At 38.2% G+C, this 27,250-nt stretch overlaps 2 protein-coding genes and 1 pseudogene across 2 annotated transcripts; all 3 read left to right on the forward strand.

Annotated features, from left to right (window-relative positions):
* Window positions 1-415: 415 nt before the first annotated feature.
* On the forward strand, window positions 416-2,369 carry LOC105043741 (AAA-ATPase At3g50940). Its single transcript, XM_010921422.3, has one exon. The coding sequence runs from the start codon at window positions 480-482 to the stop codon at window positions 1,980-1,982; it is 1,503 nt and encodes a 500-aa protein (XP_010919724.2). The 5' UTR covers window positions 416-479; the 3' UTR covers window positions 1,983-2,369.
* Window positions 2,370-10,307: 7,938 nt separating this feature from the next.
* Window positions 10,308-14,511, forward strand: LOC105043875 (ubiquitin carboxyl-terminal hydrolase 3). The gene is made up of 4 exons (XM_073255094.1): window positions 10,308-10,840; window positions 13,782-13,887; window positions 14,127-14,185; window positions 14,292-14,511. The coding sequence occupies exons 1-4, from the start codon at window positions 10,769-10,771 to the stop codon at window positions 14,505-14,507; spliced, it is 453 nt and encodes a 150-aa protein (XP_073111195.1). The 5' UTR covers window positions 10,308-10,768; the 3' UTR covers window positions 14,508-14,511.
* A 7,780-nt stretch (window positions 14,512-22,291) lies between these two features.
* Window positions 22,292-24,388, forward strand: LOC114912609 (AAA-ATPase At4g25835-like; annotated as a pseudogene).
* Window positions 24,389-27,250: the final 2,862 nt, after the last annotated feature.

Here is a 27,250-nt window from a genome sequence, read left to right on the forward strand (position 1 = left end):
ATAAAAATATTTTTATTATATAAAATTTTTAAATAAAAAATTAATTTATAAATATTAAATATATATTAAAAAATAATAATTATATAAATTAATTAAATAAAATGATACATTTAATATTGGATTTTCTGCACCGCCCGCGGTGCACAGAGAATTTGCCTCGATGAATATATTGGACGTCCAGAACGACGCATCCCGTCGGTCCGGATATCACTCACTGCACATGGGGCGGCAGCTATTGACCGGAAGCGTAGCGCGTCTTCGAGGAAACTAGAAAGGAAGAAGCCAGAAACTGCATGCCATCTCGTCGCCGTCCGCGTCAACCGTCAACGACCCAGGTTTTCCATCTTTTGTCGGTGGGGGTCACATCACTCTTTTATTTTATTTTATGTTATTCCGATGATATAACAGTTACCTTCTTGCTGCTCACAAAGCCCAGAAGTTACCTATCCACGCACGGTGAGAAGAGAGAGGGGGCGGGAATGGCGGTCGTGTGGCAGTGGGAGACGATATGGCCCCTCGTGGCTTCCTTTAAAAAACAGATAGCGTCCTTCCTGGCGGCACTGGTGTTTTGGATCTTCCGCCGGCTAGTGACCTTTCTCCGGCCGACGGCCACCATTATCATCGAAGAGCACGACGCCTCCGCTTCCCCCAGCGACCTCTACGACGCCGCCCAGACGTACCTAGGTTTCCATTGTCTCGCCTCCGCCCCAGTCGTCACCCTCTACAAGCCCCGCAACTCCGCCCACCCAGTCCCCTCCCTCCCCCCCTCTCACACCGCCTGCGACTCCTTCCACGGCATTCCCCTTCGCTGGACCTCCCGCGCCGTCGAGACCCCATCCTCGTCCTCCCCCCACCGCTCCCTCGAGCTATCTTTCCACCGCCGCCACCGCAACGCCGTCCATTCCCTGTATCTTCCCTACGTCTTCGATGAGGCCGTCCGCCTCCGCCACAAGGCCCACGAGCGCCGCCTTTACACCAACTGCCCGGCCGCCCAAGGCGACGACCACCACCGCCTCTGGTCCTCCGTCCCCTTCGCCCACCCGGCCACCTTCGACACCCTCGCCATCGACCCCGCCCTCCGCGACGACATCCGCTCCGACCTCCTCCGCTTCGTCGGCCGCCGCGACCACTACGCCCGCGTCGGCCGTGCCTGGAAGCGCGCGTACCTACTCCACGGCCCGCCAGGGACGGGCAAGACCAGCCTCGTCGCCGCCATCGCCAACCTCCTCGAGTTCGATGTATACGACCTGCAGCTGACAACCGTACCCTCCAACTCCCACCTGCGCCACCTCCTCGTCTCCACTACGCCCAAGTCTGTCGTCGCCGTCTTGGACGTCGATTGCTTCCTCGACCTCTCCGACCGCAACCGGAACAAGGACGCCCCCCAACCCGAACTCGACCAAACGCCTTCTTGGGCGACATCGGCAGGGCTATGGAGCGCCAGCAGGTACGGCGGCATGGGGGTGGTGAGCCTGTCGGCGGTGCTGAACTTTGTGGACGGGCTGTGGTCGTCGTGCGTGGGGGAGCAGCTGGTGATCTTCACGACGAACCACCCGGAGCGGCTCGAGCCGGCACTGCTCCGGCCGGGCCAGATGGACCGGTCCATCCACCTCTCGTACTGCGGGCCGGCGGCGTTCCGGGTGCTGGCGAAGAACTACCTGGAGTTGGGGGCGAAGGAACTCGAGGAGCTGATGGCGGAAGCGGAGGCGCTGCTGTTGGAGGTCCAGATGACGCCGGTGGATATCGCGAAGGTGTTTATGGGCTGCAACTGCGATCGCACCGATGCCGTGGTGCGGAAGGTGGTGGAGGAGATGCGGCGGCGGAAGGCCCTGGTGTTGGCGTCTCGGTCGCCGTGGACTTCAGATGGCGAGGTGTCCGGCAGGGAAGATAGAAAAAGCGAGTTTCGACCACCAACTATTCGTAGGGCGGGAAATTGGCTCGGGAAGGCCAGAAGCCCATCGCCCGGGCCAACTACAGGCTAGGCCAGAAAAATTTTAGGCCGGATTTGAGCCCCCGTTTATTTTTCGGATCACGCTCGGATATATCATTAGCCTGACCCAAGCTCAATTCAAGCCTGAGTCTGAATAATGCCCGATATGGGGCTCGAGTTCAAGCCTAAATCTGGCCTGAAAAACTCTTATTTATCTATTTTTTTTTCTCCTTAATATTTCTCCTTTTTGTACAACCTATTTGCATCTAATGTGTATTCTATGGGCTAACACTATCCATAAAATACCCTTTTCTCTTAAATATATCGATATTTCTTATCTACTGAAATCATTCATTCATGTAATCATTTACCCGATATATTTAATCCAATTCAGATCAATTTAGTTTTGGTTCAAATAGATAATTCAGGCTGGTCCAATCGGGCTAATCTGACTTGAGCTGGAGTTTTTCAAAAATTTTCGAACCTAAACTTAAAACAAAAAAAAAAAAAAAAAAAAAAAAAAAAAAAAAAAAAAAAAAAAAAAAAAAAAAAAAAAAAAAAAAAAAAAAAAAGACCGAGCTCAAGTATCTGTGGCCCGGCCCAACCTGGTATATTTCCAACCCTAACTATCTGTGAAGATTCGGCAATTTTGGGCAAAAAGGGAGGACAAAAGGGCCTAGTTGTCAATCGTTCATCATTTTTGTGCTGTAGAATAGCTAAATAGTACGGTAACCTTTGCAAATATGTAATCTACGTTGCCTCTAGACCTGCTCGTTTGGCGGTCCGGGTTAGGTTCAACTTTACAAATGATGAAAATTTGCTCGGTCCGGCTCGGCTTTCAAGATTATTTTTCAAACCTAAGTCTGGTAGCTTTGGGTTTCGGGCCGGAGCTTGGGTTGGACCAGCTAAGTTTTATTTTATCCAGGTTCAACCAAGTTAGGTTTGCTTAACAGTTGACACCGTCGTCATTCTGATTTGGACCTTTGGTTCATATATAATCAAATTCAAATAAAAAAAAAAAAGGGACCACTCCCTTCTTTCTACTGTAGTTTGTTCTGCTTTGGACCTCTGGTTCGTGTAGTGCACTATTCAAATATAAAAAAAGGGGGAAGAGGATTGAACCACTAGTTTTCTTTCATAGTTCCTGGATTCTAATTTGGACGTTTGGTTTGTCTAATTCAGATATATATATATATATATATATATATATATATAAAGGACCGCACCTACGCGCTTTTTATGGCACAACAAGGAACCTCTATCTCCACCTATGCCAAAACTTTAGAGGTGACAATCTGATCGGCACAACGAGGGAACCTCTATCTCCACCCATACCAAAACTTTAGAGGTGGCAATCTGATTGGATCAGGTTAAATATGGATCGACTCAAATATAAATTACTATAAATTTAAATTTAATTTATTTATTAAATAAATTAAAAATTTAACTATAAATTTAATTTATTTGATGAAAAGATAAATCTATCTAATTTATATAATTTATTTATTAAATAGATTAAATAAGTTAAATGAATCGGATTAAATAGATTAAAATGGATTCAACAGATTTTAAACAAGTTAAACATATTTTAGACAGATTAAATGAGATAAGTTATAATTCGATCTAATTATTAAATAGGTCAAATGAGTTAAACGGAATAAAGTTCAAAATTTAAATTCAATCTATTTAATGAATAAGTCTAGACAGATTGATTCATTTATGATTCAAATTCATTTATGTTAAATCCAAACCTACTTAAAGTGGATTGTTAATATGTCAAATTAATAGAGCAGACTACAAATTATCACTCTTACTGGACCCCTTAATAACCATAGTAATTGCTTGTTATTCTACTTAAATGGAAGGGGTATTAACATTATCATACCTTCCCTTCAGTTAAAGGACCATTCCCTCTATATTAACACTACAGGATAGCGAAAAGGCAAGAATGCATTAGAACATGGAGGGATGAAAGGGTGGAACTCATTGGTAGAACGGATGGAAACTACTGAGGGGGTACTACAGCTATCAATGAGCTATAGATCTCAAGCTCTTTAGACACAATGATGTGAATTCAATCCCCTTTAACCTGCCCATGGGTCTATTGGACATTCCCCTCAATGGTGGCAAATGAAGGGGGCGTCACCAAGATCGCTCTACTAGATGGTGAAGCTCCAAAGGGAGACCATCTCAATGCGGCAGTTCTTCTTTGAGAGGCCATTGTAGTTGCCAAAGGTCAGGATCCCAAAGACCATATAGAGGGATTGGAAGGCGATGACGGCGATGATGGTGGAGAGGAAGAGGAGAAAGGTGAGGGCAAAAGGAGTTGAAGGGATTCATTTGATTTGGATATGGATAGAAGAAAAAAGAAACCCGAACCCTTGGTCTCCATCAGAAGGGAAAAGAAAGGAAAGCTAACCAGTATTTATATATAATATATAATATAATATATAAATATTAGATTTGAGTTATGGGAGTTTTTTTTGGAAGCTTGTTCTTCTGGGGATCCTTTCGTCGTACTTATGTAGGTGTAGAAGTATAAATCCATTATGATTTGGAGATTGAAACTATAATCTTTGAAAATTTAAATATGACATAACCTCCTTATTTATTTGGATCCTCGATTTGAAATTCAAATTTGTTTGCAAAATCTTGCTAGGTGCCTATCCGTGATACCAAGCTATTACCATACCTCATAAGATACCATCTATTCAATACATTAAAGTGCAAGCCGGAGGTTTTCCTGTATGCCACATGGTGTGGGACACGTCAGAGCTGACTGTGCACACACGTGGTTGTATTTTTTTTTTTTTTTGCTCGAGGCACTGTGGACTTCCTCAAACTTCTCGAAGGTTTTTTTTTCCTTTCCGTGGGTCTCTGCCATCGCTGTCCTCCCTAACCCCCCTCCCCTCCGGCACCACCAACCGCCCTCGCCTCCCTTTCCGACCCCGAGCACCTCCCGCACCTCTCGCACCCCGTGTGACCAGCCCCCGTACCCTCCGCGGCCACACCCCACCCCGCTATCATCCCCTCCTGTTTCCTCCCCAACCTCGATGAATCCATGCCCCCGCGGCTCCATATGAGCATCGGGTCCTTCATTCTCTGCTTGCCGCCACCTGCTGCCAGCCCAACCACCACTAGCCTACTTTTTTCTCTCTTTTCTTACTTTCTATCTCTGCTACAAGCTCCCCAAGCACTGCGACAACAATGAGGTCCTCAAGGCCCTCTGCACCGAGGCCGCTGGTCATGGAAGAGGACGGCACCACCTACCGAAAGGTATGCTACTAAAAGCTTCCACCTTTAATCTCTCTCTCTTTCTCTCTCACACATAAAGAGATAATAGATCTCATACTTTCCTCTGATTTTTCCTTTATTTCCCTTTGACTCTTGTGTTTCTGCGATTGGAAGAGATTGGAGATGGTTGCTATTGTACTTGGTGGTCAGTGGATTGTAGAAAAGTTTTATTTTCATGCCAAAATAGATCTCTTTGCCTGATCCCCTATTTATTTGTTCGGATGATGTTTAATAAGTTTTTAAATCTTCCTCCATTTTTAACAAAAAAATAACAATCTAAATCTAGAATTTTTTTTTTGTTTGTTGGTGTTGAAAATGGGAAGAAAGATGTTTTCTTGATGCTTTTATTGATGGTATACCTGAGTTAAAATTAATTTTTTTGATTTATTTTATTTTTTTTTTTCATAACAAATGGATACGTTGTTATTTAGATCTTTTAATAGTGGTGTGGACCAGTTGAGCTGCTATAGTTGGTGTTTTTTTTTTTTTAATCTTCCCTCTTATGGCCCCTACGGACCCGAGCCCCTGGGCTCCGTGGCCCCTAATGTCCTCTGCTCTCCTCGTCGCCATCTCCAGTCGATCTCCGCCATCGCCTTCCCCTCCAATCTCCCTCAGCTGCATGCCCTCCTTTCTTCACCTCTTTTCTTTTTTTCTTTCACGCCTTCCTCCCCATTTTATGTTATGTTGATATAGCAAAATGTTAATGACTTAGAAAAAATAATATTTTACAAAATAAAAGTAGGAGAGAGATAAGAGATAAAATAAATTTTTAATAAAATATTTAAAAAATATTATTACTTTATTATTAATAAAGAGAGGAGAGAGGAGAGCACGTGGAGAGTTGCCTTATATTTTTTATTAAGAGAAAGAAAATCAGATAGTTTGGTTTTATCTGTAGATGGGAAAAGAAAAGAAAGAGGGAGAGCACGTGGACAAGGTGCCTTACCTCTTCATTAGGTGAAAGAAAATTAGACAGAAGAAAAGAGAGGAGAGGAGAGAGCACGTGGAGACCTTAGCTTTTTTATTAAGAGAAAGAAAATCATGTAGTTTGATTTTAATAAAGAGGAGTAAATCTCTAAAAAAAATATCTGGATATATCTGAGAAAGGATTGTTGCTTGGATTGTCTTATCTATTTATGAGGAGAGAGAGTTACATAATTTGAATGAAGAAAAGATGACTGTTCGAAAAGAGGATTTAGAGATGAACAAAGGAGTTGTCAAATTGAGTTATTTCTCTTTTTCGTTTTATACCCATTGTTCTATATATGTATGTAGTGAACTAATTGCATACGTCAGCGAGGACGCCACATGGCATATCGGAGAAGTAGAGCAGTACGCACAGTCAGCACCAACTATACCCATCATCATATATGCCATGTGGCATGCGGTTCACTGTGCAATAGCCGATGTGCATTCTCCCATCATGATGTTGATGAGCATCGGATCTGTGGATAGAAAGAGAAGAGAGGAGAGCGAAAGCATGTGGAGGAGTGCTTTACCTCTTTATTAGGAGAAAAAAAATTAGACAAAAGAAAAGAGTAAAAAATAAAAGTGGGGGAGGAATAAGAGATGAAAATAATATTTTTAAAAATATATTTTTAAAAAATAAAATATTATAAAATAATAATAATATTTTTTAAAAAATATTAATTTATCATTTTTTAAAATAATAACATATTATTTTTAATTTTAAAAATAATAACATACTAATTTATTTTTTTAAATAATATTTTTATTATTTTTTTAAAAAATAATATATTTCAAGATTTGAATCGATCTATCGGATCAGATCAAATAATATTATCTTATTTTATATTAATTATTATTATAATTATTTTTTATATTTATAGTATAATAAATAATTTTATTGTCTTAATGTTGATATTTTGTTAGGATATTTTCTAAATTTAACTTATAGTATCATCTTACTTTATATTGATTGTTATTATAATTATCTTTTTATATTTTATAGCTGTATTTATTTTATTATTTATTTAATATTATTGGTATTTATTATAAATCTCTTGGTAAGCAAGATTTAATATATGTTTAATACAGATTGATAAAAATAATATTAGTATTAATTTTTATGTGAATTTTTTTTTCATGGATATAATGGACGGCTGCTAAATTTTAGTAACAATCTTTATCCAAATTCATGGGCATTGGAAGGCTGCTGCGCCACAGCGACAATCATGCTTCAAAATTTTTTTTTTGGGACAGTAAGGCTACTGCATTGCACCAACAACTGTGTCCGGACTTTCTAATCGACCCTCCTACCAAATAATATTATAAAATAAAGAATAAAGATTGTTGTTACTAAAACAGCAAACTTCCTATATAGCTGATGAGAAATTGAATTAGATTTCTTATATGATACTAAAAACTATAACATACTGATGGAGAAAAAAAAAAATTATCTGATCCTGCTCTGACTACAGATCTCTCATTCAAAGTAAGGTGTAGTTAGTGATATTATTTCTTACTGATTGTTCTTTTTTTTTCTAATTATTATTTTTTTATTATTTATCAGTTTGCTTAAAAAGAAACTCAGAGAATTAAGCTACGAAAGGTGAGTTGCATATTTTTTTTTGTTAGTTTTTTGATCATTTATTATGCCTCATATTTTCTATTAGCTTAATAAAATGATATCAATGCGAATCTGATAGTTTTAGATTTGGAGGAAAGTTCAATACAGCATAACGAAGTTGAATTTGATATATAAACTGAGGTTTGATACAATATAATAAATTATGACTGCATTTAGCAAATAAGACTGTGAATCTCATTATCATTTTTTTATTATTAATTTTTTATTATATATATTTAAGAATATGTTATTATTTTTATAGCTTTTTATTCATGAAAAAAATTTAAATCTATGCGAAAAATATCTTGTCTTTAAATTTTTCCATCTTTTCTTTATTTTTATTGATTTTTTTATATTTTTTTAATTTTTTCTTTACCTTTTCTATCGTAGAACTCTCAATTGGATGGAAGATTCAGAGTGATCGAATAGAAAATTTAGATTCATCTCAATCAGATGAGAGTTTGGAGCAGACGAGGTATTTCTCTCCTCTCAATAAAATTTATTGAAATCTATTATTTTTTATAGATTATTTTTTATTATTATTTATAATTAAAAATTTATTATTGTCTTATGTTAATTCGGTTTTAGATTGAACAGCTTAAGGTAATTAAATGATGATAAAAAAATTTATTAGTATAAATTTAATTTTAAAATTATAAATTTTTCTACTATCTCAATGACTTTTCAATAATGAAAAATAATATTTATGGTATAGTATATTTTTTTGTTAGAAAAAAAAGTGTGTTATAACTATCTTTTTTGGATGATTTTGTAGTTTTGGATCTATTTATTGAGTAGACATTTTTAAGAAGGATTTTATTTTTTTAATATTTTTTTTATTTTTCAGAGTTCCATTCAAAGTATCTGAGGAAGGCCGGATGAAAAGTCGAGTCGGTGACAATAGGGAGAAGGGTGAGACTGGTGGGAGGTGGCGATGAAGAGGAGAATAGGGATGAGATTGCCTCTTTCTATTTTTGGAGATCTGCTAGAAAAAAACCTACAATTTTCCATCTCTTTTTTGTTTTCATTAATTTTTCTATATTTTTTCTTAATTTATCTCTTGCTTTTTCTGATCACAAGAGTCTCAATCGTATTATTTAGAGTATTTCATCATCTAGATGGTCTTTTTCCACCTATTACATTTAGTTTTTCCAGTCAATTTAAACAGATTTTTAGGTCAAGTTAAAAATATTATTCTAAAGACATGATATGTTGATGTTGGTAGGTTTAAAAGAAGAATATATCAAATTTTAAATATTTGATAAAATATTTTTAGTGATTCTAGCTTCATAACTTTAAGTATGGGTGTCTATCTTATAAATATTTTAAAATTATTTAAAATTTATTTTCAATTAGTTCTTTAAATTTTTTCTATAAATATTTAATTTTTTTAAATTATAATTATATAAATGGATATTATTGAAATTTTATTTAAAAAAATTTAGAAGAAATTATCAAGAAGTTAGGATTGTTTAAATCAATATGCGAACTAAAATTCAATACAAAATAATAAAATTATGGACCATACTTAGAAAGTAAGATTGTGAATCTTATTGTTATTTTTTTATTATTAATCTTTATTATGTTTCAAAAATATATTATTATTTTTATAGCTTTTGGTTTGTAGGAAAAGAAATTTTAAATCTACGTAGGAAAAGGTCTTACCTTTTAATTTTTTATTTTTTTTTATTTTCATGAATTTTTCATATATTTTTTTTGATTTTTTTCTTTACTATTTTATTTTATAGGAGTCTTAATTGGATGGGAGATTCGGAGTGATTAAATAAGAAAGTTTAGATCAATCTCAATTGGGTGGAGGCTTGAACCATCAAGGTAACTCTCTTTCTTTCCTCTTAATAAAATTTATTATAATATATTATTTTTATAGATTATTTTTTATTATTATTTGATAGTTTAAAAAAATTATTATTACTTTAATATTAATTTAAAGTAAATTTTAAAATCAAAGATGAAGTTGTATATAAAATAAAGATAATACTTAATGTCTTATAACATGATGTATGTAGCTGTGAGTTGTATTGAATGATTATATGTTTCTAAAGAATAGAAATAGAATCAAAATAATTTTTTTAAAAAATAAATTTTAAATTTAAAAAATATTATTTTTTTATATTATTATATTTAATTATATTTATTATTATTTAACTGCAGCATGCTGCAAAGCATGGATTACTTGCAGTACCCAAGATTCCTCAAATAATTCTACACGGTGAGATTCTCGATGGAACTCTCTCAAATTTTAAAATAAAATAAATAAAAATTTAAAATAAATTGTTTTTTTTTTTTTGTTACCCTATAAGGCAGAAGTGGGTCGGTAGCCACGTTTTTTTTTTTTTTTTTTTTTTTTGCCAAAACAAAAACTCCCGTTTTGGTCGGTAGCCACGTTGTACGCGACTTCTTTACTCGAAAAGCTAACCTCGCGCGTATATTGATGTACACGCGCTCTCACTTGGATTCGCTTCGCGACCCCGACGGCGGCACCGAGCAAGAGGTGGCTTCCCCTCGAAGCCAATCCCGATGTCATGACCTGGTTCTTCTCCCCCTCCTTCATCTCCTTCCAAACTTCCTTGATATGGATTCCACTGGTTAGGGTTTGGAAGATGATGAGAGCCCGACTCCATCGTTGCTTCGAATATATCTATAAATTTCTGATAGGAACGTCATCTTTTATCGGCACGGAATTCTTTCTACTTAACGATGCTGATGCAGTTCATTTGGGGACTTGGTGTTCCCGAGGAGGAGGTGGAGTTTAATGATGTCTATGGTTTGGATGGGGAGCTCTTGGAGATGGTTCCGAAGCCCGTCCTCGCGGTGATGTTTCTTTTCCTTATACTGCCCAGGCAATTCCATTGATCAATGCACATCTTTGTCAACTATCTTCTTTGGATAATATTTTCTTGCTATCTGGTTTTATCCATCTCTCTTTCTAAATCATGATCGTGCTTTCGATTCTGATTGAAGCTGAGAGGAAAGCTGACAGGGAACAAAACTCGACTGAGAAGAAGGTAATTTGGTTTAGTTTTCGTTATCTAATTCTATTAACTTGAAGTAAAAAAAATTTGTTCCTTTCACATTTTGAAAATACTATCTCAAATTTCTTGGAAAATCCAGAGATTGCAAGAAAAGGGTAAGTCCTGAAAAATATGTAAAAGATATGAAAGTATTGGAATTATTTGCATGCCATTTTGTAATATTGGAAATTGCTAGGTGGCAATCTAATACGTATGGTGATCATGGTGCAGAAACTTTTCTTTGGTGACATAAAATTTGAGATGTAGGAATTATAATGTATTAAAATAGTATAGGCAGTAGGCTGGCGGCCAGAGATCAAGGCAGTATAAGGGGGCAAAAAGAAAAATCAAAAGAGGTACAGAACCTTATACCCACAGTTAAGGAGGAAAAAGGAATCTGCAGTGCGTGGGTCCTACAAACCCCCCACAACTGCCAGTATTTACAAAGTCTGTGACATACGTGCAATCTGTGCAAGCTATTAGAGAATGACTGGAAAATGACAACGGAGAAAACGAGCCACTCTGTATATGATCTGTTTACACTTGGGGGGAGTGAGATGGTGTCAAGAGAGATGGCTATTATTTTTATTTTATTATATGATGATAATGCCTGAGGGATATTAAGTGGCAAGGCCAAATATGGAATTGATGTTTTTGAATGTTGCATGGATATGCATCCGTATTGCTTAGTGAATGGAAAAACACTGTTCATAAACCTAAGCTTGGTCATTTCCGTATAAAATAATAAGATAATTACTTTTCGAGGTCTTATTGGTTCATAAAGATGCTTCTAGGAGATTTCTTAAAGGTTTCGCCACAAATAATGTGAGAAGCCACTAGAGAGTGTTGATGACAATGGTGTATTGAAATATATTTATATTTTATGTTATAACCCCACATTAGATATTGATTAAATTAGTGAACATATGAACCAAGTTCCCAGCAGCATTTGGCTACCTGATTATTATTAGGTAACAGCTCATATAAATGTCCAGAATATAAAATTTTAGCCATCCTCGCTTACTCTATTACTATTGGTGCTCAAAAATATGAGTTTCCAAAACATCCTTGGCCAAATTGGTAGGTACTTGATCTTTAGCCATGTAGTTAGCAAATACAAACTTCTTGAACCATTTTATATGGTTTTCCTTCTTTTTGATAACTCTTCAGTCATTCCTTAATTGCTGGTGAGCATCTTCGAGCACCTTGTGTTTTTTTTATAGAAGTTTTCAAGCTCTCAAGGTCTTTTTTGGAGCAGTCCTGAGTTTTTTTCAAATTATTTGATGTTTTCATTGGACCTTTAAATACCCTCTTCAGCTCTATCTTAGTATTGCATGACTAATCAATCCCCTGCTTCTCACTTTGCTTCTTGGTTGGATTCATGCTCTTGTGCTTTATTTGGCTTAATAGTGCTTGGCGTTTACTTTTTGCAGTTACAGCATCTCTTTGCTAGTATGTGTTTAATTTAATGCTTACCCTATCTAGCTTCCCTTTGCTTCTTATCATGAAAATGTGTGAACTCATTATTGACAATGGACCTTTTGGCAATTGGGTTTCATACATCTAGATTGAAAGCAACAACATGAATGGATGTGGGTGCTACAATGAGGATGCAAATCCCTTGAAATATGTTAATATTATATAAAATAACATAAAATATTGAAAATAATATATGGAATGCTTATCTATATTCAAAAATGATTTATTGGCGATGCATTTATTTTTGAATTAAGATTGATTTTGATTAAATAATGGTGAAATCAAAAGTTACAAGAGATCTGCATTTTATATGAGCAAATAACCTACAGGTAGGGTTCATTAATTGCTGGCTAATGTCATGTGTTAGCACATTATAGTGGCATAGCTGGACACATTAACATATGTTAATAGACAACTTTGGCATTTCTTTAGGACAGTTTTACTTACTTGGGCTCATCTAGACTGAGGGTGAGAATTCATTTCAGTTCTAATGACTGAAACTCTAAAGATCGTTGAGTTGCAAGTCTGTGTATGAACAAAACAGATGCTTATTTGTTACTCAAGCCAGAAAGGATAAAGATGAGACAAATCCTTAATACTCAATATTGGGCAAGGTTTTAATGCCATGATTTTGCCAGCCTCAAGATAGCATTATATGGTATGATATGGCATTTTGTGATGCTGATTACATGCCCACTCATGGGTCAATTCACATAGCAAAGTGAATGATCCATGCTTGATGGTCACAAACTGGTCAGCACATTCCTTAGTATGATGCCCATATTGCCCAGCCTGGTATGCACCATACTATGTGGAACAATATGCTATGGCACTAAATCCATGATCTTAAGTAGTTGAGCTGTATGAGTTCAACATCATAGTATTTGTGATTTTCTCTCATTCTGGGGAGACTTCATTATGTAGATCTGGAAAAGGTGTCCTTGATGTTTGTTGGTCATAATAGGTGAGTAATATGTTAAAATGATGGCATTCTTTTCTTGGTTGTGTCATAGAGGAATACAGGATACGTGGGATATTGACAAGACTATCTCGCTAGGGTTAAACGGGGTCCGATGAATGAATATGCAGTTATTTTGAAACTTAAGGAATAACTTAAAGAAACTTAGAAAGTTTGAATCGGCAAATAATGAGCAGAAATTGTCTTCAGAGTTCTCTCCCTCTCTCTCTCTATTTTTTTCCTCTCCTTTTTTCTTCTTTTTTTTTTTTGTGGTGGGGAGGGGGGGTGTTTAGGATTGTTTCTGATGTTGGGAGCAAAAATCTAAAGAAACTGGTGGGAAGTGATGCGAGAATCGAGAAAGATCATACTGATGAATGATTTGGCCCTTTGTAGGAACAATGGTGAATTAGCTCTAAGACAACCTCCGACAGAAGGATGATATTTTCTGCTACCAATATTGCATTGAGTTTTACTCTTTATCTGTCTCTTTGGTTGCAGGAACCAAGTAAAAAGGTGTATTTTTTAAAGCAAACAGTTGGGAACGCTTGTGGAACCATTGGTATTCTTCATGCTCTAGGAAATGCAACATCTGAAATTAATCTAGGTTAGTCCAGGCCATACATTATGTTTCTGTGATTCTTGGACAATGGTTCTTTGTAATGCCATGGATAATGCTATATACGTTTCTCAGGTGAAGGGTATTTTTTGACCGCTACTGATTTTAACAGATTTCAGTTCTGGTTGGATCTGATAGACAGGACAGTTAGCTGCATTACAGTGATTATTAATGTTCATGGTTAATTTTTTTTTTACTGCATTTTCTCTTTGTTGTTTTGTTTCCAGTGGAGTGCTCGTACTTTGATAGGTTCTACAAAGCAACAGCTAACATGGATTCGTATGAGGTTTTTATCAACCTTTATTCCCAATTCATTTGGTTATTGACTTTTCCATTGTGTTTATCCTGTTCATTAATTTTTGTGTTTTTCACATCACGCTTGTGTTCTTCAGCGTGCTGCTTTTCTTGAAAAATACGGGGAAATGGAGGATGCTCATTCTGTAGCAGCTACTTCCGGGGATACGGAGGTGATACTTATTTGGTTAATGAGTAGCATACTGTCAATTTGTGATACTAAGAGTGAAAGATCCTATTCAGCAATTAATAAATGTCAATCAAACTTTTTGACAGTTCGTTTTCAAGTTTTACAACCTATTTTACGATGCTAATGTGGTAAACAGTTCCAGTCGGTTTTTATTGTATTTTACATGTTTCATGTTTTACAACTGATCGGATTAATCATCGTTCTCGTGGTTATCCATTGATTGTAAGTATTCAAAAATTAATCATTAATGACACATATCTCAAATTCTAACTCTTAGAATATATATTTTTTCATTAATCCCTAGGACTATTCATAGATACAAAATATGAATAATAAAATAATTTAAATTTTATTTTATTAATAAATCAAAATATATAAATTATGTCCTTAGAAAATTTACGTGTGTTAGTTTAATTGACTTTTAGGATATATATCTAACAATATGTGTCAAAAGATGTATTTTAATTAAATCAAAATATATAAATTATGTTTGTAGAAAATTTATATGTATCAGTCTAATTGGCTTCTAGGGCAACAAATTAAGGGTAAAGCAGAATATAGAGAGATGAAAGTGGGGTTTTGGGCTATGGAACTAGGCTACCGTAGCACAATGACCCTCGAAAAAGAGGAAGAAAGGAAGACGAAGGCTCGATAGTGATCTATCGCAAACAATCAAAATTCTTAAAGAGAGATTTTGGAAGGAATTTTAGTGGGGAGAAGTTTGTCTCAACTATGGATCTCGCCGACCATTATAGCAGCCCTAACAACCAATGGCCGTTCAAACCAACCCGGAGTCCTTGCTGGCCGCTCCTCCTTTGGCCTTATCACATCCACGGTGGGAGCTCGAACAGGGGATTGCAGTCGCAATTCCTCCATTCCGGCTCCCTCTCTTTTCCTTTCTGGTTTTGGATGAAGTTGGCTTGGGGTCTACTGACTCTGGCTAAAGGGCTCGGTTGGATTTTACATCTACACTGTCCATAAAGATGGCAGGGTAGATGGAATCCTTTGAATCTAATTCTTTCTTTGGGCTTTTCCATATTTGTTGGTAAAATGACAATATAAAAAGAATAATTCCCATCTTGATCACTATGAAAACTGCAGCCAAAGCTCATATTCTATCTTTTTCATTTTTTTTTTTTTGTTTTCTTTTTTTTCTCGCAAGAACTTCTACTCTGTGCAGCTTATTTTTAATTGCAAGCCACATAAGAATTCTAATGTTCTCTAGAGCTACAGGTTTTTGCATCGCTGACTAGCATTAGCATTTGATTCCACCAAAATTCAAGAAATAATAAAAGGATTTTATGTTTTTTTTTTGCTCTTGCTCACCAAGGTTGATTCGGGCTAGTACTAGGTCCAGTAATATTTAAAATAAGAGTAAAAAGTAAATAATATCCTATATTTTATTTCAATTTATAAATACTTCCTGTATCTTTAATTTCAGCAATGTCAACTCTATACCTTATAGATTGTTGCAAGATTCTCCACCAACTTTTCAATTTTGGGGAAAACTCACCCAGTGCCATGTGGCTTATTTAGAGTTAGATAGCTAATGTGATTTTATTGAATTATTTTAAAATATTATAAAATTTGATGTAGAATTAAAATTATCTAATAACTAAACTATCCAAGTCTCAACCTTAACTTCATTCCTTGTCTCAATCTTTCTCCTTACAATAACCATACAACCTTTGCTGGTGACCTTCGACCACTGTCGGTGAAAGAAAGAGTGGGACAGGGATAATAAGATGAAGAGAGGAGACAAGAGGATGGGGCAATGGCATCGGGGGATGCAGGTTTTTCTTGTTAAGAGCAATAAGCTTTTCTTTTCTTGTTAAAAAATCAAAATTTAGAAAGCTCTAAGGACACTAAATATTTAACTAAATTAATGAGAATAGATTAACATCATGAAAGAAAATATAGTTTTATTCATAACTAAACAAGCAAAATAAGAGCAAAGATATAGAAACATGGGGTGTTATAAAGAGGAAAATACGAGAGGAGTGACAAGAATATGATATGAATCTCTTTCTTTCCTATATTTTTTGAGATTTTAATTTTGAATTAGGAGATACTATTTGAGGTTGGTTTGATTCATGTACTATTTTGATCTCTTCGTATAAGGTTCCAAACATGAGTATTATATTTCCTCTTTGCTTCTAAACTTTCCTTAAGCATCTCCCATCTATAAAACCACCTCATCATATGCATATTCTCCTTAATAAATCCATCAAGAAAAAGAAATATGATATGAAAGGAACAGAAGATGAATGAAGAACAAGGTGAAGCTCCTATTATTTTTCCTCCCAATCTCCATTTAAGAAAAAAGTAATAGGTAAAATAACAAAAAAGGAAAAGGTTGAGTACTTCGGAGCCAAAGAGAGAGAGAAGGGATGAGGGATGGGAGGGAGGGGAGGCGAGAATCTGTTGAGTGCTGAAGAAATTATAAATAGAAGCTAAGAAAGTCAAAACCAATAGTATAAAAGAGAGAGCCAAAATATAGCTAAGAATCTATCTCATCGCCTCCATCCCCCCAGTGCCTCTGCCCCCATCCTACTCTTCTCCTTCTCTTTTTATCTTACTTTTCTTCTTCCTCTTTTTTCTTCATCGATGGTGGTCGGAGGGTCGCCAGCGGTAGTTGTATGGTTGTCAAAAAAAGGAGGGTTCGGAAAATCGATGAAAGATCCTGTTTGACTAAGCTTTTAGAGTGATAGAAAGTACTTTCTGACTCTCAAAAAGTATTTTAGAATGATACAGCGATGTTTGGTAAAAAATCAAAAAGTCATTTTGATTTTGTTAGAAAGTCGAAAAGGTCTACTTGGAGAAAGCACTATTTTGAAATTTTCTCAAAAGTACTTTCTGACTAATGTCAGAAAGCTGTTTTGATTTAAATAAAAATTTTTTAGTGACATAAATACCTACTAACAAATCTCATAATTATATTATATTATAGTATTATACTATAAATATAATATAATAATAAATTAATATTATGATATATTATAAATATATAATATAATCTATTATAGTATTATTATATTATTAAAATATAATTTGATATAACAATATTTATTAATAATATAATATTATTATATTCTTATAATATAATATAATCTATTATATATTATAATTTATTATTAAATCATATTATAATCTATTATATTATATTAAATTATATATTACATCATAATTATAATAATATTATATTATAGTATATATTATATTATATTACATTATATGAGAATAATATTATATAATAAAATAATACTTTAAAATATAATAATATTTATGTTATAGATATATAATATAATCTATTATTATATTATTATATTATAATAATATAATATAACATAATAATATTTTAATTATATAATATAATTATATATTATATTATATTATATTATAATCTATTATTACATTAGATTATAACTAATATATTATATTACATTATAAATTATATTATAATATTATGTTATATTATATGATAATAATATTATATAATATAATAATATTTTAATATATTATATTATTCTCTACTATACAATACTTTGTAATATCTTTTATTATCATTTTATCATATCAAACGTACTTTTTTATTTTAGTTACTAAATATATGATAAAATTTTAAAGCACTTTGTAAATGTGATTATCAAATAATAAATATTTTTTATAAAAACTCTATTTTCAAAAGCTCTACTTCTCAAAAGCACTACTTCCAAAAGCTCTAAAATCTGTACTGCCAATAGGGCTAGAATTGGATCGGACTGGACCAGGCTATACCTTTGTCTGAGCCCAGTCTGAAATAATTTATCGGGCTTCGGGCTGGGCTTAGGCCCGATTTTTTTAGAAAAAAACCAGCCTCAACCCAACCCGAGCCCAGGCCCGAGCCGGCCCGAGCCCGATTGGGCCAACCCAATGCAAGAGAAAGATTAGGTGTCGATCAGCCCGATCCCCATCTGATGATCTGTCTTCATGACGATGCGCTGCCAAGGATCCCTCCATCTTCATCCGCAATATCATCCAGAAGCTCACCGGATCCCCCACCTACCACCAACCTCGTCTGACAGCGTCACCTCCTCCTCCTCCTCCTGTCACTGCCCTCACCACCACCTCCCGCCTCCATCGCATTTGCCTGTCGCCCCTCACCCACCTACCCCCTCTGTCCCCCACCCTCACCATCGGGCCTCTACTGTCCACCTCCGTCGCTGTCGACATCTGGATGCGGCATCCCCTCTCCCTGCTCCCACCCTTCCCCACTGTCAGTGTGGTCGTGGAGTCATCCATCTCCACCTACATGCACCGCCTCCATAGCAACGGAGTCAAGCAGTTGTCGCTGGTGCCCTCACCGATGGCGGCAGCACTGTTGCTGACCCCACCGACTTTTCTGCTGGGGTTCGGACACTTGCCGTCTTTAGATTAGCCGGCTCTTTGTCTTGATCTCCGTCGACCCCTCTCTTTATCTCTGGACGATCCTAATCTCGTAATCCATCGATCCCTCTCTTGATCTCCATCTTTGGACGATCCACCGACGTCTCCATCTCCAAATCTCCTGATCTCCTCCTCCGAGACCCCTCTGTCGATGGCTCCATCTCCATCTCTATCTCCATCCGCAGACAATGTAATGGTGGTGGCATTGAAGGGGTGGGAGAGGAAGGGGGGAGAGAAGAACGGAGTGGGCCAAGTAATGGGCCTCTAATTGGATCGGGCTCGGACGGGGCTCGGATCGGGCCAATAGTATGCTCAAGCCCAGCCTAAAAGATAAATGGGTTATATATTGGAGCCCAAAACTCAGCCTGATTTTTTTGAGCCCAACCCACAGCCTGACCTGAAGTCGGGCCGGCCCAAGTCCACTTCCAGCTTTAATTGCCAACAGCAATCCCAAACAGGGCCGAAGTCAAGATTAGAAGGATTGGAGAAAGGGATGAAGTTAAGGTTAAGGCTTGGGTATTTTAGTCATTAGACTATTTTAAGCCCACATTAAATTTTATTTTATTTTAAAATAATTCAATAAATTCACATCAGCTATCTAATTTTAAATAATATGCCGACAATAAATTTTTCGCTAAGTTGAAAGATCGGTGAGGGACATTGCAATAATTTACAAAGGATATAGTTGACATTGCTAAAATTGAAGATATAGAAAGATATTTATAAATTGAGATAAAATATATGACAATATTTATTTTTTATTGTTAAAATAATGCAATATTCTTCTGTATTCTCACTAAAGTTAGAAGACCTTCTAAACTGTAATGACTATAAGTTAGATCTTCTGTTCCACAATTCAAATTCGGTAGCACCATTTTAAACTGAAGCATTGAATAAATTGGAAAATAAGCTACAGAGAGAGTTGGAGTCAAGCCTTGACTCCGGACACTTTTTGAGAATGGATTGGTTTACCTTAAAAGGGTGTTTGGTTGAAAGGAGTGGGAGTCTGAAATCGGAATCGAAATCGGAATGGGTGACTTCCATTCCAACCGTTTGGCTGGGAGGAGTCTCATTCCGATTTCAATTTTAGGATGGAATGGGAATGGCTCAACTATATAGAATTCAATCCCTACTCTCCTCTATGGGTTCAAATTTTCATTCCAATTCCGATTTCGATCACGAACCAAACACTTTGAAGGATTTGGTCATTTCGATTCTGATTTCAAGTCATTCTGATTTTCATTCTCATTTCGATTTCAGTTACAAACCAAATACCTCCTAATAGGCTAAACGATACCAAAAAGGCTGATTCAGCAAATACATTTTTATAATGGGGATTTTTTTTTTTTTTTGAGGTAAAATGAAGGAAGCAGTTAACGTCCCTCAGCTATATTAGAAAGGTAAAGAATATCCAAAGAAGAGATAAAGTAAAGATTACAGGGTAGATGAGCAAGCTTCAACACAACAAAGCTCTAGATTGCAAGTCAAAACAAAAAGAAGAATGGATCGAAGAACCTCAAAGTTATCTGATCAAGAGAGATCTCAGAAAGTTTCATGTTAATTGATGATTTTCCTTAAATTTTTCGGAGCAAAGATATTCCCATTCAATAAAGGAAAGTAGAGCTTTATGGAGAATGGCATTGATGGAAGAATGTTTGTGAAGGAAAACTCTTGAATTTCTTTCAAGCCAGAAGTGCCAGCACACTGCCATCGCCAATTGATCCCAACCATCCCTAAGGCTACAATGAACTCTTCTTTTCCTCCAGCCACCCCATAAATCCATAATATCCTTGGGCCATCTACTGATGTGGAGTTGAGTTTTGATGGCAAACCACAAGCTCTTGGCAAAAGGGCATCGGATGAGCAAATGGGAGATAGTCTCTTGGCTGGTTCCACAGAAGAGGCATCTGAATCCTCTTCCCCAATCTTTCTTCTGTAGCACATCACCTGTATGAAGCCTATTTTTAAGAGCCAACCATAAGAATATTTTTACTTTTTCGGGTGCAGTGGTTCTCCAAATCACTTTATGAAATGGCCAAAGCAATCCTCCACAGTTCAAAAATTTGTAAAAGGATTGAACAGAGAATGAACCATTGGAAGTAAGTTTCCAAATCGGTTGGTCAGCTGAACGAGATGGAGAGATGGGCTGTAGCAATTGAACGAGAGCTTCATATTGAATATTTTCAGCCAAAGAAAGCGGGCCCCTACATCTTACAGACTATGCTTGGTTCCTATAACTCCATTGAGAAGCAACAGTGGCATTTCTCTTCACCACTCTTTCATACAATTCAACAAACAAAGATGCAAGGGGGAAGGTTGGATCCATGAATCCTCCCAAAATCTTATTCTCTTGCCATCTCCAAGATTGAATAAGGTACACGTCCAAACTGCCTTGAGATTTTTGGTAACATCCCTCCAAATCAGTGAGATCGATGCAAATGTTCTTCTTATTCTAAAGCCAAACCTCCTTTTTGAGTAACAAGCATTAGTAATCTGATTTCTCCAAGTTGCTTCCAGACCTTTAACAAGCTTCCAAGCCCACTTTGCCAATAATGCCGCATTGAGATCTCTAATGTTTTTGATGCCCAAACCACCTTTCTTCTTTTCTTTGCACACCCCCTCCCAATTCACAAGACAGTTAAAGTCGGAAACAAAATCATTCCCTTTCCATAGAAATGATCTTCTAAGTTGGTCGATTCTATTTACCACCCATTGGGATAACTTGAGGACAGACATGAAGTATGATGGTAGAGCGGTCGACATTGAGTTAACCAAAGTAACTCGGCCTCCAAAGCTGAGGTCTCTCTTTCCAAGCTGCAAGTCCAGAAGTAATTCTCTCAATGAGAGGTAACCAACAATGTTTGAGGAGTTTCCTATCACTGAGAGAAAGGCCCAAATAAGTGAATGAAAATAAAGATCTTTTACAATTGAGTAGGGTTGCTAGGAGCTTAGCTGCATCCCCTTCCATAGTCATACATATGATGGAACTTTTTTAAAAATTGATGTGAAGTCCAGAGGCTTGTTCAAACCCGAGAAGAATTGCTTTGATGGCTAGAACACTCTCCCTCTTGCCAGCACAGAACAATAGGGTATCATTAGCAAAGTGAAGGCTTCTCAAATTAGAAAAGACAAGTTTGGTCCAAATACCTTCAATGATGCTCTTCAAGCCTGCTTGCTTAAGAATTCTAGAAAGAACATCAGTAACTAGGATGAACAGAGCTGGAGAAAAAGGATCTCTCTGTCTCAACCCCTGCCTACACTTGATCCATTTGCCTGATGAGCCATTGAGTAGCACAGCTATAGAAGGGTAAGAAATCAATGCCTCAATCCAACCAATCCATTTCGACCGAAAACCTCTTATTCGTAAAATATAAACAAAAAATTTTTAATTTATTTTATCAAAAAAAATTTCAAAATTCAATTTATACAGTGCTCTTTTGCATCTAGTTCTAATACAATAAGCAACTATTTCATATGCCGAAAGAAAATTTTCAATGGTAGACCTTCTTTTGATGAAAGCAGACTGCTTGTCTTCAATTAATAATGGTAGAAACTTTGTCAGTCTCGAAGCAAGAATTTTTGTGATACACACAAAAATTCGACCACGTATTGATACACACAATTTGTATTTCTGAAGTTGGGACCATGGGATTAGGTGATTACTGGTGCAGGTGGCGGTGTCAGGCCGCGCTAGGTTTAACGAAGCTTGTCCATGGGATTCCTCCCGCAGGAGATCCGCGACTTACTCCACTCCCTCCTCGGCCGCCTGCTGACCTTCCTCCAGCCGAAGGCCACCATCTTCATCGAAGAGCATGACGCCTCCTCTTCGGCCAACGACCTCTACGACGCCGCCCAGACGTACCTCGGCTCCCGCTGTCTCGATCGCCTCCAACCCCGCCGTCACCCTCTTCAAGCGCCGCAACTCCGACCACGTAGTTTCCTCCCTCCCCACCTCCCACACCACCCTCGACTCCTTCAACGGCATCCCCATCCGCTGGACCTCCCGCGCCGTCCAGAACCCCCCCTCTTCCTCACCCCACCGCCATCCCTCCGAACACTGCTTCCTCGAGCTCTCTTTCGACCTCCGCCACCTCGACGCCGTTCGTTCTCAGTATATTTTTTACATCCTCGATGAGGCCACCCGCCTCCGCCTCAAGAACCCCGAGCGCTGCCTCTACACCAACCGCCACACCCCCTTCGTAGACGGCTGGACCCCCGTCCCCTTCACCCACCCCGCCACCTTTGACACCCTCGCCCTCGACCCCGCGCTCCGTGACGATATCCGCTCTGACCTCCTCCACTTCATCGGCCACCGGGACCACTACGCCAGCGTCGGCCGCGCCTGGAAGCGTGGGTACCTCCTCTACGGCCCGCCAGGGACGGGCAAGACCAGCCTTGTCGCCGCCATCGCCAACCTCCTCGAGTTCGACATCTACGACCTGGAGCTGACCGCCGTGAACTCTAACTCCCAGCTCCGCCGCCTCCTGGTCTTCATCACGCCCAAGTTCATCGTCGTCGTGGAGGACGTCGATTGCTCTCTCGACCTCTCCGCCTGCAACCGGAAAAAACTTGCCCCCCAATCCGAACCCGACCAAGCGGGGGGCTATGGAGCGCCGGCGAATGCGGCGGCGAGGGGATGGTGAGCCTGTCGGGCATGCTGAACTTTGTGGATGGGCTGTGGTCGTCGTGCGTGGAGGAGCGGCTGATGATCTTCACGTCGAACCACCCGGAGCGGCTCGACCCGGCGTTGCTCCGTCCGGGCCGGATGGACCAGCCCATCCACCTCTCGTACTGCGGGCCGGCGGCGTTCCGGGTACTGGCGAGGAACTACCTGAAGTTTGGAGTGGAGGAACTCGAGGAGCTGATGGCGGAAGCGGAGGCGCTGCTGTCGGAGGTCCAGATGACGCCGGCGGATATTGCGGAGGTGTTCATGCGCTGCGACAGCTATCGCGCGGACGTCGCGATGCGGACGGTGGTGGAGGAGATGCGGCGGCGGAAGGCTCTTGCGTTGGCATCTCCGTCGCTGTTGACTTCAGATGGCGGGGTGGTCGGTTGCGAAGACGCAGAAAGCGAGTTTCCGGCACCAACCACCCGCGGCGATTCGGCAACTTAGGACGGGTTCGGGTTGTATCTTTTGCGCGAAGGATTGATTATATATTCTTTCGCGACATCGTCCGTTGGATGGCGCCTCACTCCTCATTCATCAGGCTGCGTCTTAATGCGATGGCTGTGAAATCTATCAGTGGATTCGCGCAAAGGAATGTGAATCCTTCTTTCGAATGAAAGATACAACCCTTACCCACTTGGGACAAACCGCGCATCATCAAATAAAGTGGTCCATAGTTTTTTTTTTTTTTTTTTGATGATCGCTATCAAGGGATGCGCGGCTGCACCGTAAAGGAACCTGATTGGGATAAAAGGATCCAAATGTCAATCGTCCTTGTTATGCTGCAAAAATATTTAGTAATTCAGCCATCTTTACAACATATGTAATCTAAGGTGGATCTATATCTGCTCATCCAAATGATGAAAATTAGTCAGATCTGGACCTATCTAACCTGGCCTTCGAGCCTAATTTTCAAGCTTCGGGTTGGAGTACCCAAGTTTGATTATATTCAAGTTCAATCAAGTTAGGCTTGCTTAGCAATCAACAACACCGTAGTCATTCTGATTCGGATCTGATTCATATAGTAAAATTCAAATAAAAAGGGACTCTTTGTTCTTATCAAAATAAGTAAATAAATAAAAAGGGACCATCCACATGCTTTTTACCATTATCCGCAGATTCTTTTGGACCTTTGGTCCATATAGGGGACTGCTCAAATAACAAAAAGGATGAAAAAAGAGAACAAAAAAAGTGATGGAGCAGCCAAGTTTGATTATATCTAAGTTCAATCAAGTTAGACTTGCTTAGCAGTTAACACCGCAGTCATTCTTATTCGGACCTGGTTCATATAGTTCAATTCAAACAACAATGAGCCCCTCACTCTTATCAAAATAAATAAATAAATAAATAAAAAGGAACCCATCCACGTGCTTTCTATCGTTATCGACAGATTCTTTGGACCTTTGGTCTATATAGTGGACTGTTTAAATAACAAAAAGAATAAAAAAAGAGGAAAAAAAAAATGATGGAGCGGCCAAGTTTGATTATATCCAAGTTCAATCAGGTTAGACGTGCTTAGCAATCAACACCGTAGTCAATAGTCATTCTGATTGGGATCTGGAATTCAGGTAGTTCAATTCAAATAAAAAAAGACTTTTTATTCTTATCAAAATAAATAAATAAATAAATAAAAAGAACCATCCACGTGCTTTCTACCCCTTTTATTATTTTTTTTTTTTGTGTGTGTGTGTGTGTGTTACAGAGGGTGGGGGGGCACCAGCCCAGAACGAAGGAAATAAAGACCCCCCAAATCCGCAAGAACCCTCGATCGAACCGGGCGGATGCAAAGAAGTCGAATTGAATGCTCCTTCCCGAGGTGTAGCAGCAAACGAGTTGGCCGGTTGGTTGGCCTCTCTGAAGGTGTGGGTGATCATGACGAAGTCCAGCAATTGTAGGCATCTCGCGATATCTTCCAACAGCGGGTGGGAAAGTGCCCATGGGCAGAGCCGAGTTCGCGGGTCGCAACGATTAATCCAGGTCACGACGGTCAAAGAGTCACCGATTAAATGTCTACCGTTGTTGACAGATTCTTTTGGACCTTTGGTCCATATAACGGACTGTTCAAATAGCAAAAAAGAGAAAAAAAGAGAAAAAAAATAGCCCCACCCACTTGCATACCACCGAACAAGGGGCCTCCGCATTGCATGCACCAGGTGCAATTGGACCACGGAAATCCCACGGTGAATGTTATGCCACGTGACCTCTTGTATTTCATCGATTTTCTGATTGCACGCTCTCCACCATATATATGCTTTGAGATTTGTCCCGATTTATTTGCATCTGGTGCATGCAATAATTTTTCCGAACAAGGAGAGAACGTCGATCTCCACCCATGACGAAATCGTGCAACAATGGAGCGATCACTTGCTGTCCTGTTTAAATCGAAAGGGCATTAACGTTATCATATCTTCACCCTACTTAAAGGGGATCATTCTCTGCATATCAGAGTGCGAAAAGGTGAGAGAAAACATAACGCGAGAAGAAACATCAGGCGGCGTGGATAAAGGGCTAGAACTCATTGGTGAAGCAGTTGAAAATGGAAGAGGGAGGGCTTGAAGCCATCGAAGAGCTTTGGATCTCAAGCTTCTTCGAACGTAGACCCGATCCTCCCTTGCCTCCCATTAGGTCTACCAGACATCTTCCTTAGTGGTGGTGAATGGAGGGGGCACATCACCGAGCTCGCTCTGCCTGACGATGAAGCTCCAAGGGACCACCTAGGAGCGGCAGTTCTTCTCTGAGAGGCTGTCTTGGTCGCTAGAGACCAGGAGGATGTTTGTTTCGTGATCAGAATTGAAATCGAAATCAGAATTGGAATGAAAATCGAAATGATCAAGTCTCCTGAAGCATTTGGTTCATGATCGAAATCAGAATATACTATGTTTGGCTTAAGTTGATGTGAACTCAAGGTTGATCCATTTAATAGGCGGACTCAAATTTTAGACTCGATTTGATTATTTAGGCTTAAAAAATATGTCTAGATCTGTCCAAGCTCAAGCAGACTAGATGAGGCACTCAAAATTTGAGAAGCTCTAAATGTCCCTAGCTTGCACAAACACTAATTATTCATGAAAATTCAATTAGACCTTTATAGTTCAATCCTAAGCTAGGGATGACAATTTTGATGACTCTCGATTTTCTTATTCATATTATTGTTTACAGCTTATCTCAATAATTCAATTGGTGGTCATAAGCAAATACCGAATGAATAAGATTAAAAGGAATCAAAATATAAAAAAAATCAGGTGACATTTCCTAAATCAGCAACATATGGCCCTAATAATTTAACTATGGAAGTGTAAGCTAAAGGATGGGGATTTAGCCATGATCGACCACGACATATGGGTCTGATTTGTGGTTATGCTACACATAGGATCACGGAAGTGAACCTTCAAAATTGTTGAGGATTGTGCCAATATGGATAAATACAAGAGTCAATGGTTACTTTTATGATTGTTGCTTTATATATAAATAAATAAATTATATTTTAAAATAGGAGTTTTGATATATTAATCAATTCAATTTGTTTTTAACTATTTTTACTTTATCATCCTTTTACATTGAACTCGATCGTAAGAGTAGCGTTAATAGTAGATTTCTTCTATCATAGCTTTAGCTATATTCTATCTAGTCTAGTTCATCTATCTTCGAACGAATAGTGCAATGATAGTGAAAATTTTAGAAGGCCAATGCACTTAGATCCATGCTATTTAAATCAATATCTTCCCTTTCAATTATCTTCTTTTTGGCTTCTCAAACGACGGTGGCACTCCTCCATA

The sequence above is a fragment of the Elaeis guineensis genome, chromosome 4 (genome assembly GCF_000442705.2).
Source record: "Elaeis guineensis isolate ETL-2024a chromosome 4, EG11, whole genome shotgun sequence".
NCBI classification, from domain to species: domain Eukaryota; kingdom Viridiplantae; phylum Streptophyta; class Magnoliopsida; order Arecales; family Arecaceae; genus Elaeis; species Elaeis guineensis.